This window comes from Pieris napi, chromosome 17 (genome assembly GCF_905475465.1).
Source record: "Pieris napi chromosome 17, ilPieNapi1.2, whole genome shotgun sequence".
Lineage (NCBI taxonomy): Eukaryota > Metazoa > Arthropoda > Insecta > Lepidoptera > Pieridae > Pieris > Pieris napi.
This window is the reverse complement of record NC_062250.1, coordinates 4,145,541-4,160,652: the sequence shown is the minus strand read 5'-3', so window position 1 is coordinate 4,160,652 and position 15,112 is coordinate 4,145,541. Positions and strand designations below refer to the sequence as shown.

Here is a 15,112-nt window from a genome sequence, read left to right as displayed (position 1 = left end):
ATATCATTTATAATAAAAATAGGGGTTGATCGTAGAGGGGTGAAAATTAGGGGTTGTATGTATTTTTTAATGCTGTATCATAAAAAAATAGCAATTGAAAATTTTATCTAAAAATAAAAAATTAGGGGTGGACTACCCATAACATTTAGGGGGATGAAAAATAGATGTTGGCCGATTCTCATAGATGCCGTATAAGCACAAAAAATTTCATCAAAATCGGTCAAGCCGTTTCGGAGGAGTATGGCAACGAAAACTGTGACACGAGAATTTTATATATATGATTACAACCATAGATTTTTATCGAATCAAAAGCTGCTATATCTTTTCACTGGGGATTTGGTAACCAAATATATTATAGGTAGGCTACAAACATTCTCTACCAAAATTTTGTAAACTCAACTAATTACACGACAGTAAACAAGACATTATTACTTAAGTCATAAGTCATGATTGTTATTAACAACCCTATAAAGGGATCCCATAGGTGCAATTTCTTAGTAGGTACTTGAAATCACATATAAATGTTTCCTTTATAAATCAAAAGTATCTTAGTAATGGAAATGAACTAGACAGCTGTTATTCAATGTTATCAAATGTTAGTATGTAGATATTTTAATCTCGTAAATATAAGTACAAGTCACCGATAGACATAATAAAATTAAAATATGCGCTAAAATCATAATAGACAAAAATCAATACACATATATATACCTTATTTTACATATACCGTACCTTTTTTCTACAATAATCTTAATATATATAAATTACGCGTCACGTTGTTTGTCCGCTATGGACTCCTTAACTATTTAACCGATTTCAATAAATTTTGCACACCGTGTGCAGTTTGATCTAACTTACAAGATAGGATAGCTTACATATATATACATATAATTCTACTGTACGTGTGTATGTCACTGAACTCCTCTTAAACGGCTGGACCGATTTTAATGATTTTTTTTGTATGCGTTTGGGTGGAGCCCTTGATTGTTTATATTCACAAATCAGCCCAGCATATTGCGCTGCAGTCGGTACTTTCATACTTTGTTTAATATTCTAATCGCTTGAAAATTGAAATATCATGCATGACAACGTCTGTCGGATTCGCTAGTTATTTTATTAAAAAAAACATACGTTGCGGTATCTGCGACTCGGCTTCAACATCGAAGAGCCCATGGCCACAGATATCGAACATCCAACACCTCGTCACGTGGTTCGGCCATTGCCAACACCCCGGCATCACTCACAATTCACATCACCAGCACCACTATTTGTTATCAACCGTTACACTATTGCTATATGGAAAATCATACTATCATAAATTTAAAATCACAAGTACATAACAATTAAATAGCTTCAACGATTAGTATCGCAATACAGCGAGGAAATGCTGCCAGCTTTAAATGTAGGTACTTCGCCACAGGGATCAAAGTGTTAAAATTTAAAAAGTGTAAAATAAATTAGTGTCTTTTGATTATTATAATAAAAAAAACACAATTGACGGCACTTAAACATATATTCAGTACGTATATAAAACGTAATCCTAAAGCTTCAGTTATCTTTTCAAAGCTCCGATGTAACTCGTGCTTTAGATGAAACTCGTGACTACAATACTGTATATGCATCGTAGACTAGACTTTTTAGTACAGCTCAGAAAATATCAGACGTCTTCCTCATACGACACACAATACGGCTTATCGGGATTACTCGCCCCTTCACGAACAATAGGGACTGGGGTCAATGGGGTGTTCTGATCGAAATCCGTGTGAAAAACACAAACCTGTTGAATGGCAGACACTAGACATTGCTGTAGAAAGTCAAACAAAAGAGAAAGAGTATGTATACTGAAGAGTACTACATACGAAGGAATACCTACACATAAGTATTACGTACTTTCTCCGAGAAAGTACTAATTAATATTGAAATGTATCTGTATAGAATTAAAGTTTTGAGTAAGCAACAAAACCTTAAGAATAACATTAGAGTAAGTAAATATTTGATAAACGGCCGTCTGCGATAAGCGATGTCGGAAAAATTTAGCATTTTACATTCCAAGTAAGATTAAATTCTCTATACAGCCTGGTTTCTTTGTACATATATTTCTATCTCTGTTTCATTTATGTGAAAGCCTCCAATTGTGCCTTTTGAGTTTTGGCCTGCTATAATAACGTATTTCTTATTGTAATCTTCTTATTATTTTTCTTATGATTCAAGAAATAAACATGATGTATTGTTAAAAAGAAATGAATATTTTGTATTATTATTAAGTAGAACAGAAAATAAAATAAGTATTAATTGTTTAATATAAGATAGAGAATTAATTAAGCTTATTATACTGTAATCTGATTTAAATTTGATAATTATGTTATAGAAATTATTATAATATTTTATTTAATAAACTTCTTTTTCATTTAGGTTTAATAAAAACTGATAACGTCAGATTTTATATAAAGTTTTTACATAAATATATTAAAATAGCTATAAATCCAACTACATAAGATTTTTTTTTTTCATGTAACTTAACTAACAATGGTTTATTAATTAAAATATATTTATTTGATTTTTTCGCGAAATACGCGTATGTCTCAAACGACACGTACGAACGACACGCGTGTTGCGGCCGACTGGCGCCATTTCACCCTCTGTTCAACAGTTAGCACCCCTTGCTCCCCTGCATTCACCCGCTGGTTTAAATTTTGTTGCTGTCAGTAATTTGAACTTAGTTTGTGTTCAAAATCACAGGTTTATTAGCTCTCATATTTGAAGTAACTGCGATTGCCAGTAAATAGTTTAAATAAAGGCATGGTAAAAGTATTTTATATTATGTAATTTTGTTATTATATACCAATGACCATTGAACTAGGAATGTATATTTTTACGAATTCCTAAATGACAATTTATGCAAATACTCAAACTCAAACAGAAAAAAAAACAGTAAATATACTTCATAGACTATGTTTTTCTTTTATATCAAATTATGAATTATGATCGTCAAAATCATACTAATTAGAAATGTTTAATGTTACAGTTGAAGCATTGGAAACAAATTCAATTATTATAAGTGTCAAAAATATAACATGCCAATCAACAAAATCATCTGTGGTTCGGCTCAATACCTTTTATTAGATAACTTATTGCTGCAAAATAACTAAACTATGGAGAGTTCCAGTTTTAAACCATCCTAAAAGACTGTAACTTCCATTAAGCTTGATCATATGATTTTAATGAATCATACTCTATTAAAAGTAAATTTTTGAACCTTTAAACATAGATGTTCATGACCTAATAAGATAACTAAAAGTCTATACTATTCACTGTGCAAATCTTATCTCATCAAAATTATTAACCTTGTGTTTCTTGTGTAAATAAAACCAATTTTTAGTCAAATTACTTTGTTTAAAAGTTAAATTAACAGATTCAAAGTTTGATCTTTTCATAAGTTTGTTTGTAGAAAACTTTCCCTGTTACTTTAATGAAGTTAGGATTCATTTAAACTTAAAACAAATGGATTAGTAAAGTAATGGGCTTTTGACAGTCGTTAAGGGTTTACTATATTTTGTAATCCAGAAACTAACCAGCTATGATTCCATCCATCTGTTCTAGAGCAGCTTCAAGCAGTTTTGCAGGATCTGACTCTGCTGATGTTGGATTATTGTCGCCATCGACCTGCGTGCTCCTTCCCATTACACTTTTTAGAAATAACTATTCTTGAAGGCACTCGCGAAACTACATAAATTATTAATTAATAACTTTACAAAAAGTTTAGTCAAAACTTTTTTGGGTCAACAACTCTACTGTCAAATTAAACCGACGAAACTGACAATTTACCGTCAACAGGTAAAGTGCTGTTTTGTAAATGGTAAAAGAACAGGTTATATTTTATATCATGATCTGTGATATAGTTTATAATACTAATTTACGATACATTGATATTTAAAATACGTATTTTATTTGATAGGAGTTTTAGAGCGTAACATTCCCTTAAGCATTTATTTCTAAATGCCTTCTCGTTTGTACCATCCCATAAAAAACAGCCCTAGAATCCTTTTAAAACTGTTCAGTAATTACAGATGCGACTTAGTGTCGAGAAAAGAGCGTTCTGATTTCATGCATTGCACTCGCACCTTCCGGCAATATTAGTGACAATGGCATCAGTAACACTTGCAGTGTGACCCTGCAGCCCTTTAAAAGGTAAGATACCTACTAGACTTATTGCTACTATGACTTCTGTCTATCCCGTCAGAGCTGGGTCCTTATAACTTTACAGATTGGATGCAATGAAATACAGATAATTTGTGTTGCATTGTATCTAAAACTTCATTTACTTCCACAATAAATAAAAACCACCATTTTATCTCATATTTTATTAGACCCTTTACCAAATTATTTTATTATAAGTAAATAAATTACAATATTCGGTAATAAGTACCAATCCTTTTAAAACCTAGACAATATTTTGTAACAAGATGACATTCACAACTGCAAATAAACTTTACCATAAAAACAAGCTAAACAGCCATTTGCAAATATTGCGCTATATAAATAAATAACATTGAACTTTGTGTAAATATATCTGTGAGAACAGTTTAACACACACATCTAAATACTCTTTAATATAAATTTCGAAACAATTTAATTTATTACTGATCTAAGGCACAATCTTCTATGATATCATTTACTATCACTCAGGTTACAAAGTTGGTTTCTCATAAATTTTATCCCCTCTAACTTATTAGTACGTTAATAATTAGAAATAAGATTAATATATTATAACGCAATAAATTTAACAGCAAAATATCAACGATCTTCTCCATCTACCTACCGTAATGTTTTATTCTTAACTACATTGTTACACACATAACAACTAAAACAAAAAAAAAAAATGTTGGTAAGCTGTATTTTGGTATTAAGGTGAGGACTGCTATTCTACGATACGTCTATGAATAAAATGAATGAACGTAATTAAACTCAATTCTAGCCTACAGGCCCATTAAAGGCATCAATTTCAGGTCAAAAAGTATGGAATGTAGTAAAACCATAGTGTCAGAGACAAGAAAACATAGCATAAGAGCTAATTATATTCGTACAAGTCTTAATCTATTTGAAATATTACTCTGTGTTCTTTTCTTTGAAAATTGCTTTCTTGCCCCCGCTAATACACTACATTCTCATATGCACTTAATTACAAATTGAGGGCCAATTTTTCAAATGTTAAAGATGTAAGTCACAGTGTAACAATTGAAAAATCAAGGCCAAAAATCTTATATTTAACTCACGTTTGACTTATATATTGGATGATTTAAATACTGCTCTGTATCGTAATAAATTGACAATGTTCAATCACGACAACTAAGAAACTACCACACGATAAAGCATTTACATCAAAACCGCAACATCCAAAAATCGAAGCCTACCTTCAATTCTCTAAACTAATTAAACCTCTTGTTATTTGTAAATATTTTCACTTATCTGTTCTTATCTAACTCTTATAAATATATTATCTCTATTAAATAGTAAAGGCAATATCTATCTTTAGACGTGGACGGATTAAGTGAAGGCGCCCAATGGGGTTACCATCTATTGGTAAACTTCCCTAAGCTAAGCCACGGCGCGACGGTAGGGACCGAAAAACATCAAGTCTACAACAAAATCAACAAAGAGGATAAATGTATCTATATAATAAATAATAAATATGTGTTGTTCCATCAGGTAACTCACTAGGTCCTTTGGACGTCACCGCGCGCTGCGGCTCTTACACTAATAGCATTTAAAACAAAACAATGACATCTAAACAAAATACTGTTATTAAAATCCTTCATAAACAATTGACACGATTAAGTAGGCTAACAATAACTTATAGATGCGATCAAATGTCAGTAAAAGTCAGTGTGAGGGTAGATGTTTAAGTTTTAAATTAATGATTTCGTTTTAACAGTATTTTATTTAAACGTAAAGACAATAGACACTTCGTTGGTTAACAATTTCAGTTCCATCTAAACGATTTCGTTAACTTAACAGGCAAGACCACAACCGATATTAAGTACTTATCGTTTATACTATAAGGAATGTTTTGTAAGCCAAAACTCACCTGCAAGTACCGAAACTAACCCCAATGCAGTCAATACAATCTTAATTAAAAATGGAATGTTTAGAACTTCAATAGACTATAGAGTGATTGTATAACTGCATTAGAACTCATAAATAATATATTAATCTGATAACATTTAAATATCTTAAATTTTCTCTAATAAATAATTTGCATAAAATATTTCTCTGTTGAGCACATTTGGCGCAATAATTATTAATAGCTGTTATATCGCTTATATTAAGTAGTTTTAAATTACCAATTCGAAATACCTACGAGGGTATATATATAGGTGCACCAAAAAGCACGAATTACAATGTTACATGATAATTTTGTGCGAATCGCTTGCACCGAATTGAACCCACTCCTTGAGCCTTGAAAGTATTGAGCAATAAATTACAGAGCGTCAACACACTCGCTGAATAGTGAGGCGAATGAAGGGAAAAGCGGCAGTGTTGCCAACTAAAAATACGAAAGTAAAAAAGTAAAAGTCAGCGCTAAATTCTAATGTAGCGCTTTAAAACAGTGCTTTAAAAGGCACTGATTATGTGCTGTGCTGTTTATCTATAACTCAGCGCTAAACTTTCTTTGGTGAATGAAGAGAACGGCTGAAGTGTTGCCTAGCTGAACTGCAAATACGAAAGTCGAAAAAAGTGCTAGATTTAAACATTAAATTAAACGCTAAACAAAGCCCAAGAAAACAGATCCGCTGTTTCTTAATAACTCACCGCTAAGGTTCTAAAGCGCTAGATTGGTCGCTAAGTTATTTAAGCGCTGACAAATCCAAGAGTGACATTCAGTCTTGACACTGAATTTTAACACAAGATTCCGCTAGATAGCGGTAAAAGCGCTAGATAGGGATGTAGAAATTCTTCTAGCTATTCGCCTCACCATACGTGTGGATTCCTTATACTTTCAACTAAATCATGATTCACGGACCACTTAAGTACGATATCCCATTTTAGAATATAAATAAAATAACAACAAAAATCAACTTGTACATTAAGTATAGTCGTGGACTTGCATCATATGCGTAGAAAATAAATAGAAACGGAAAATTTTTAATTCCGGTCATCACATTTAGGCTTTGCCATAATAAAATATTGAATAGTGAAATGTAAAAATATATTAATTTGTACATGCATTAAACATTTGTAAAATTCACTATCGCACCACAATAGATATTTGTATATCACTATACATAAGTACACAAAATAAATAAATAAAATCTTTTATGATAACAATAATCCCCGCCAGAGGCCATAAGTCAATCTCATTAAATGGAATGCACTCGTTGCAATTCGGAATGTTTAAATTTCACTTCGATAATTTCCGACAGGTCCCAAACACTATCTAATTAAACCGATTAAGTACTAAAATATCCATAAAAATATCCTTACTCGCACCACAATTTGGTAAACCAGTATGATCCTTCAAATGAGAGTTATGTTCCAAATTCAAATTCTCGTAAAGCAATATTTGACATATGATGACACAATAACAACGCTAAATTTTGCTTCAACTGTCTGTTTTGACAACTGACATAGTCCATTCTATAAATCCGTAATAAAACTTTACATTTTAATATATGTCTTATTAACACTGTTATAAGTTCAGCAGTACAAAAAAAATTTAATATTGCCTAAAAAAAAGCGTCCATATTCTATTCCCGTCTTCTTCATACTAATTTAAAAAAAGCAAGACAGATGTAACAAAAACAATTTGGAACAAGTTTGAACGATATCTGACCTTATTATAAGTCATGCACTAAAGATAATACCGTGTTTACCATTTATATAGAAATAATTTCACTATGGTAACAAATACAGTACAATCTATAGTGCACATTTCCACCGAACTAGTATTACCGTCCTACATCAAAATAATAAATTAAATTTGGAACATTGCCAATCAAAGCATACTAATTTCCATTCATAACATCCAATACTACATTACAATAAATTTAAATTTGGAACATTGCACTCAAAGTAAACATTAGTTTCCGATACTGCTGTCCCTTTCTTATCCATTCATAACAAGACAAAACATTCAATTTGAATTTGGAACATTTTAAAAACCGCATTCCTTTCCACGCATGAAAGTTAACCATATGAGAGAAATATTTAAAGTACCATACCAGCTTCCACTTCAGCTTCGGGGGGACGTATCAGCAGTTCGAAGATCTTCCTAGATAGAGAGATAAATACCTTCGAATCGCTCACGTGTAGTGCTTATATCATTGCGTCCCCCCAGCAAACAGTCATTGGTGGCTTTTGGACAGTAGATGCGAGTTGAATTCGTAAACATTGCAGCATTGTTCGCCGCAAATGTTGCATTTCCATGGATTTGAGTCGCAATGGCAACCCTTGTGAAGGAAATATAGAGTCGAATCAGGGAATGTGATAGAGCAGAATGTGCAGACAAGGGAAGATGGTAGAAGGGCGTCGCCGTGAGTGGACGTTATCACGCCGCCTTCGCTTGGTGATGCACGAGCCTGTAATCATTTTATTAAATTTTAATAAAAAAATAAAATTGCTTAAACGAAGCTGGAAAGATTTCCTAAAGACAGCCTGGTCAGAGCTTTGTCTAAGGGCCGATTTACATTATCTTAGTGTTTAGGAGAGTATTTTAGTACAAGTTGAAAGGCAAGTTCTTTAGTGCTTAAGTGCGTTGCGAGTGAACGTTTCTTCCAGTAGAGTATCATTACAGCGTACACACGTAGTTATGGAACAAATAGAAGACGAGATTTTATTCGAAATAAATAAACTAAATATGAATAATAAATAAAATAGCTTCTTTTAAGGCAGTGTATGCCGAATGCCTAGCCTGTTTGTTTTTGTATAAATTGTTTTTAATGTTCCACAAACATTCGTGAACAACATATTCAGACACAAATTTGATAGTTGTATCTTCCGACCATTTAGCCATATTTAAAAATCAAAAAACACGCACGCGTTTCACGGAACTTGTGCACTCTCCTAAAGATTTTACTAAATTACGTGTTTACACACAACAAGGGAAGATCTCGGGGGTTGCGCGGGCGCAGGAGGGGTATCACTTGAAACAAAAATAAAAAGCGATTCTATTTTGATTCAACTTGAAAGTCAAGTAGAACCGTACTAAAGCAAGTAGCGTTTACATGTTTCAACTAAAGTACTATACTAAAGCACTCTCCTAAATACTAAGATAATGTATATCGGCCTTAACGTATGCTATTTACTTGAGTTAAAGAAATATGTTTCATAATTAAGTTATTGTAAGAATATAAAATAAGGAAATAATTAAATGTGGGGCAAAGATCATCAGCCTAATCGCTCTTAGCCAGTTCTTTTAATCCCGCTCCAAAAGGGCGAATGAAATGTCTGAGTTGTCAAATGGACGTTATATGACGTATGACACGTGTCAACGCGCTAACGCTGCCGTTGACCAGTGACAATTGACGAACATTTCATCTTTTGCTTTACATTCTCATCCCCCAAGTGTACTTTATCGTCTGCCCAACCTATATAGGAACTTTAGTCGACTCAATCATTTATAAAATATAAGGTAAGGAAAAAAAATTAAAATCGTGGTCGCTATATGGGTTGTTAGCTACGGCTAATGAAAAGTAAACCTTATTGAAATGGTCTTAAGGTCAATATTTAAATGCTGGGTTTTTGTACCAAAATGATAGAGAATGACAGTTCTTAAAAACTTTAAAAAAACAGCAACCACCAGTTTGAGTTTACCACCTAACCTCAACTGCGATCAATAATAACTCAATATTTTTTTTAATAATTGACAAGCATTTGAGTTCCAAGCAACTATAATGACGTCATCTAACGATAATCCATATGATCTAAAAACCGATTCAATATTCAATACCCGTAGAATTAATGTTGAAGTTACGTGGTACAAAAACTCAAAAACACTGCTTAAAACTAAAATAACAAAAAACAAACTTTAAAAAAATCTTTCATGCATGCGATACCTATATTCAACCAACGAATGTCCATAAAACATACGCAAAATACAAGTATACCAAACATCCGTTAGTTAAATATTGGAACCGGGCGTTAATACTAACATTTGAGCCACGCGAGCGTCCACGCGCTGAGATTCTACGGCGTAAGTCTTCTCTAAGGAGGCTTTTGAGCGGCGAAACCTTTATAAGGGAATTGAGACTCGATTTAACGTCTCGTTTTTCGCCATTCCCATCTTCACCTGCATTCTCTTCCGCATTTGGCTCCTAAAATTACCCCAAACACCCAATTTCAGACATTTAGTACACCCGGTCCAAATATTCAACCAACGGATGTCATACATAACCATTCGACAAACTGTAAAACTATGCGGTCTTATAATAGATAACTTTATTTTTGTTAATATCTTGTCAAATATTTTAAGTAAAAACTCTTCAAAAGTTTCTTAAAACTTATGTCATTTAATTTATATTTTGTCAAGACATTTAACAAAAGTCTTGTTTCAATAGACATCCATTACTTGAACATAGTATTGGATATACAAATATTTAGAAAAAAGCTTATCTATGGGCAAAGACCACAAGATATTATATTGATATCTTGTGGTCTTTGCCCAATGGCAAGTTCTCTGAATAATGTTGACAGTCCTGTGTTTATCAATTTTTAGCAAAAATCCGACGAAGTATTAATTATATATATTTTATTTTAAATATTGAGTGATATTTTTTATGTAATTATCAGTAAAATTTATTATTATTTACATATAGCATATAGTGCCCTCACGAGCTTAGTTTCGCCTTAGGTGCCGTTCAAATATTAGGTATAGTAACTTTTAGGTATAGTCACTAGGTGTTAACGAAACGTTTAACTATACTTGGGTACAGAAAAACGTTACGGCGCATTACATGGGGGGGAGGGGGGTCAATAATCTCCAAAAATTGCGTGACGTAATACTTGAACGCTCCCATATATAATATATTGTGATTACGTCAACTGTAATTATATACTTTTTACAGATATTACCCACACATTGTCTATGCTTGAAAATTTATTTACTTTTATTTGATATTAAAGACTTTTCTAATACTTTAATAAATAAATATAAAAAATACTCCAGTCATCTTCAAGTTCTGGGCTTAACAATATATTTTGCAATTAATTTTTATTAATATAGATTTATATTTTATTGTTGAACCTTTCCGATTACAAAGTCAATCATGTTTTATAATTCACTGTAGAATAATCAATGAGGATATTAACTCACGAAAAGTAATTTTAGTTTCATTTATAATCATACCGACCTGTTTAATAGGTATAAGTGTGATTGATGGAGTGATGTTAGTCGGCAGGCCTGCGGAGAGTGAGCTACTTGCCACTGCGCTATCTCCTGACTGGGGTGAACTGGGACCTTCCCCATTCACACGGGCATCTGAAATTATTAACATTATAAAGCTTAACAAAAGATAAATGTTTGGGACTTTCCCACAGTAATGTATATGCTCTTATTTCATATTGCCTATTTCTGATAAAGGTTGAACGTAATATAATTTTTATAATAATTTTTTTAAGGTTTTAAGGTATGATATAAGATTGCAGCCCCTTAAACAAAAATCTTGGGAATTGAAATGGTTACAGAGAGTATCTTCTAGTCCATTGTATACCTTTGATTTAAGAACAAAGCGTACATTTTTTTGTTAAATTTTGATTTATCTTTATGTTAGCCATTTGTTTCTATATAAATAATATTTAAAAAGAAACTTCATATATATTCAGGTAGATCCAACATCAAAGCTTAGCTTCAAAAAAATATTTAAAAATATATCAAGCTACAAATTACATCAATATATTTTAACATTTGACCTAGATAATTATGGAAAACCCCTTTTTATAACTGCTATTACAAAACAGGTTTAGGTAAAACACATAGATACGGAACAAAGACTAATATTTTACATTTAAAGGAAAACAAGATAAAAGGAAAAACTAATGATTATGTACTATGCATTGATTATACCTAGGTACGATGAAGTTATAATCACCTGAATTGCCCATATGACTAGTCTGTCCAGGGGAAAATGTTTCATTATTGTCTGCCATTGATATTTCAACGTGAGGGGTCAAATAGTGCATGGGTGGTGTCGCATTGTCAACCGATCTCTCTCCGTTGCTGTCACCACTATCTGAATAAGCTGCCGCAACTGATACCGATAGTCCGGACCCAAGAGCACCCAATGCATTTAGTGTACTAGGGTCCATTGTACCATCACCATATGCTGCATTTGCGATTCCAGCAGCCAAAAGGGAAACAGAGGTATTCCCAGGGCCTGGGTTGTCGAGATCAATACCGTGTCTGAAAATTTTGTACAAAATTATAAGCTATATATAATAATCTATTAAGGAAGATATATAGTCAAACACTATTTATGATAATTTTCATACAGGAATTATGTAACTACATAAACTTTACTCTAGTTAGTTGCTTAACTACAATAGAGATATTATTTAGGACACAAATAGGTACATGCTTCTTATAAAAATCTTAAAATCACCTAGTTATGATATAACTAATTCATAAAAATGAAAGTTACCTGTTAAAGAAGTGTACTCGAAGACTCTTCATAGTGGGCGCGCGGTAACTACATAGAGGGCAAGTTTTGACAAGGTCATGCTGACCTACGTGTTCGTTCTGGAAATGGGCGCGCATCGCGATCTGGCGTTGGAAACCCCGATTGCAAATTGGACAATGATATGGCAAGCTTTTTGTATGAGTTGTGAAATGCTCAGCTAAGTGATCTTTCCTGAAGAATCGCTTCTGACAGACTCTGCATTCATAAGGTTTGACACCAGTATGTCGCATTTTATGGCGACGCATATTGGCGCCATTGGAGAATTTCATATTGCACACATCGCACTCAAAGAGTTTTCTGTGCGGCCGGGCATCATTATTCTGAGCTGAGGCCACATTATTGTTATCTGGGGAGCACTGAGCCATGTGTGTGTTTAGAGCCCGGGTACTTAGTGTACTGAAGCTATTACATGTTGTACATTTTAATAATGTACTATTATTTCGTTTGGGAGTCTCCTTACTTGGTGCCGCCACCTGAAAAATGCATTTTTCCTTCTAGTCTCCGAGGTATTACCTAAAGTTTTTAATCAAGTGAAACATGCAGTATTTCTTTTACTATATAGTACATATATATTTAAATAAAAACAGAACTTTTTACTGAGATTGTCAAAGGCAAAATAAACAAACAATAAAAGATGAAATATTTTTTTTTAAATATAGCCAGCAAAATTCTGTGCATCTGAGATTAGCTTAAAATTTTATGCAATATGCGAACAAATACAAAATGAAAAATAATAATTTCGATCCTATCCTCTGTGAGAAATATTCATAGTGGTACTTGTGGCAATATGTGTAGTGGCTATCATAATAGTGGTACCTGTTAAATTAATATTATAAATTCAATTCAAGATAAATAACTAAAAATATAAAACAGAACTTGTCCTAGATATCACATTAATAGCACAATTTTTTACATTATGTTAATTCAAGGCCATGAATTCCCTTGATAACTAGATTGACCTCATAGGGAAAAGATAAAATAATAATAGTAAATTATTACATCTAATTAATGTATAAAACATGCTAAATATTATATGTTTACAATAGCAGCTAGATCAGCTGTTAAACTTAGTTATATAAAATTAAATCTTACCTAACTTTAAAAAAATATCAAGGGTTTGTTTTAAGGATGGTTCCAAATATGAAAAAAATAAGGTTATTTATTACCTTATCTTTAGTTAATAATATTTAAGATATTATTTTATGTAAGTATAAGTTGGACTCCCAACTTTTTAGATTCTAACAAAAAGATGACACATTTTTTTGCTGGCTATGTAAAACATAAACATAATATGAAATCGATGGAAAACAGTCCACTATGAAATCAACACTTGAGCTTAAATAACTGTGAACTGTCCCACTTTTACTATGCACACTGGGATATGTTTTTGTATTACATGGACTTACTAACCGGTTCATTTTTAACAGGTAATGTATTTGGCGACACCGTGCCAGAATCGGCCTCTGTTTCCCCTTTTGATGACATCACATTAGTTCACGGCCTTTTGATCATCACTCTCCCGCCTCACTTATCTAGAACTAAGGCGTATTTATATTCAAAATGTTCCTTTATACAATTATAAAAACGAGTAAGACTCCTATCTGATGGAGAGAATACACCTAGCAACCTTTTCATGAAGAATGGCGAGGTGACCTATTTACGAAAACATACGAATAAAATGATTTGCTAACACTATCTTTCCTATTCACGATCCACGACATTTAAATGTTTATTTAAACCATGTTATTTAGTTTTATTTGCACTTACTAATCACTTTAATACACTTACTTGCAAGTCCGTCTTAATACGTAGACACGCGACAGCCAGAACAGCGGTATTTTAGGGAGAGATCGCTATGTGGCCTAATTCAATACTTGAACTCTATGCACAAAATACGTGTTACGCGAATAACTGTAAATGCACGAATAAGTGGGCTTCCACTTCTAGTTATTAACAATTTATACATTAATTTTAATTAAAATCACAGAAAATATTTTATTTACAATAAAATTACTAATTTATTATTTTTATGAAACCCATTCCGTCGAACTATCTAATGGCCAACTATAAATCTAGATACCTACGGCTAACATACCTACACTACACTCTTCATGTCTACAGATAACCAAGTACGAAAACAGCAAAAATTTACTTCACGATACTAGTATAATACGTATTGTATTGCATATTATATTAATTTATTAGGTTTGAATTTGATACACAAGACAAAATGTTAGTGTGACTTTTTAGCACGCTTTACGCAAGTTATCATCGGGAATTCTCGTAAGTGATTTAGATAATATAATTATAGAGTATTTAACAATATTTAAATATCATTAATGAATTAAATCGATTAGGAGGAGCTTTATAATATTTTACATATAACTATTTCTAGTGGAAACGTCTCCCATCTGTTTTTTTTTGTATAATTCACATATATT

The 15,112-nt window shown here is 32.4% G+C and overlaps 2 protein-coding genes across 5 annotated transcripts in view; both read right to left on the bottom strand.

The window, feature by feature from the left end:
- The window catches only part of LOC125057900 (liprin-beta-1), a 62,342-nt gene extending 58,538 nt beyond the window's left edge, over positions 1-3,804 (bottom strand). The window contains exon 1 of one of the 2 annotated variants that reach the window (XM_047661845.1): positions 3,573-3,804. In XM_047661845.1, the coding sequence (XP_047517801.1) occupies positions 3,573-3,681 (109 nt within the window). In that variant the 5' untranslated portion in view covers positions 3,682-3,804. Of the gene's footprint in view, positions 1-1,131; positions 1,323-3,572 lie in introns of those variants that run through there. The other variant, XM_047661846.1, reaches the window with a different exon arrangement.
- A 542-nt stretch (positions 3,805-4,346) lies between these two features.
- LOC125057731 (zinc finger protein ehn-3) lies at positions 4,347-14,772 on the bottom strand. 3 transcript variants are annotated; one of them, XM_047661590.1, is made up of 7 exons: positions 14,460-14,771; positions 14,082-14,209; positions 12,633-13,144; positions 12,084-12,394; positions 11,346-11,473; positions 10,149-10,310; positions 4,347-8,576 (listed from the first exon to the last, which is right to left on the bottom strand). In XM_047661590.1, exons 2-7 carry the CDS (start codon positions 14,154-14,156, stop codon positions 8,343-8,345), a joined length of 1,422 nt encoding a protein of 473 aa, XP_047517546.1. In that variant the 5' UTR covers positions 14,157-14,209; positions 14,460-14,771; the 3' UTR covers positions 4,347-8,342. The 3 variants fall into 3 exon arrangements, with proteins under 3 accessions (XP_047517546.1, XP_047517547.1, XP_047517548.1); XM_047661591.1 differs by lacking the exon at positions 10,149-10,310 and having other exon boundaries at positions 14,460-14,772; XM_047661592.1 differs by lacking the exon at positions 14,460-14,771 and having other exon boundaries at positions 12,633-13,184; positions 14,082-14,193.
- Positions 14,773-15,112: the final 340 nt, after the last annotated feature.

Coding starts and splice junctions, on each gene's coding strand:
- LOC125057731 (XM_047661590.1), bottom strand. CDS start 14,156: ATGTCATCAAAAGGGGAAACAGAGGCCGATTCTGGCACGGTGTCGCCA. Junction 13,145..14,081: donor TACCTGTTAAAAATGAACCG/GTTAGTAAGTCC, acceptor TGCATTTTTCAG/GTGGCGGCACCAAGTAAGGA. Junction 12,395..12,632: donor CGAGTACACTTCTTTAACAG/GTAACTTTCATT, acceptor CAAAATTTTCAG/ACACGGTATTGATCTCGACA.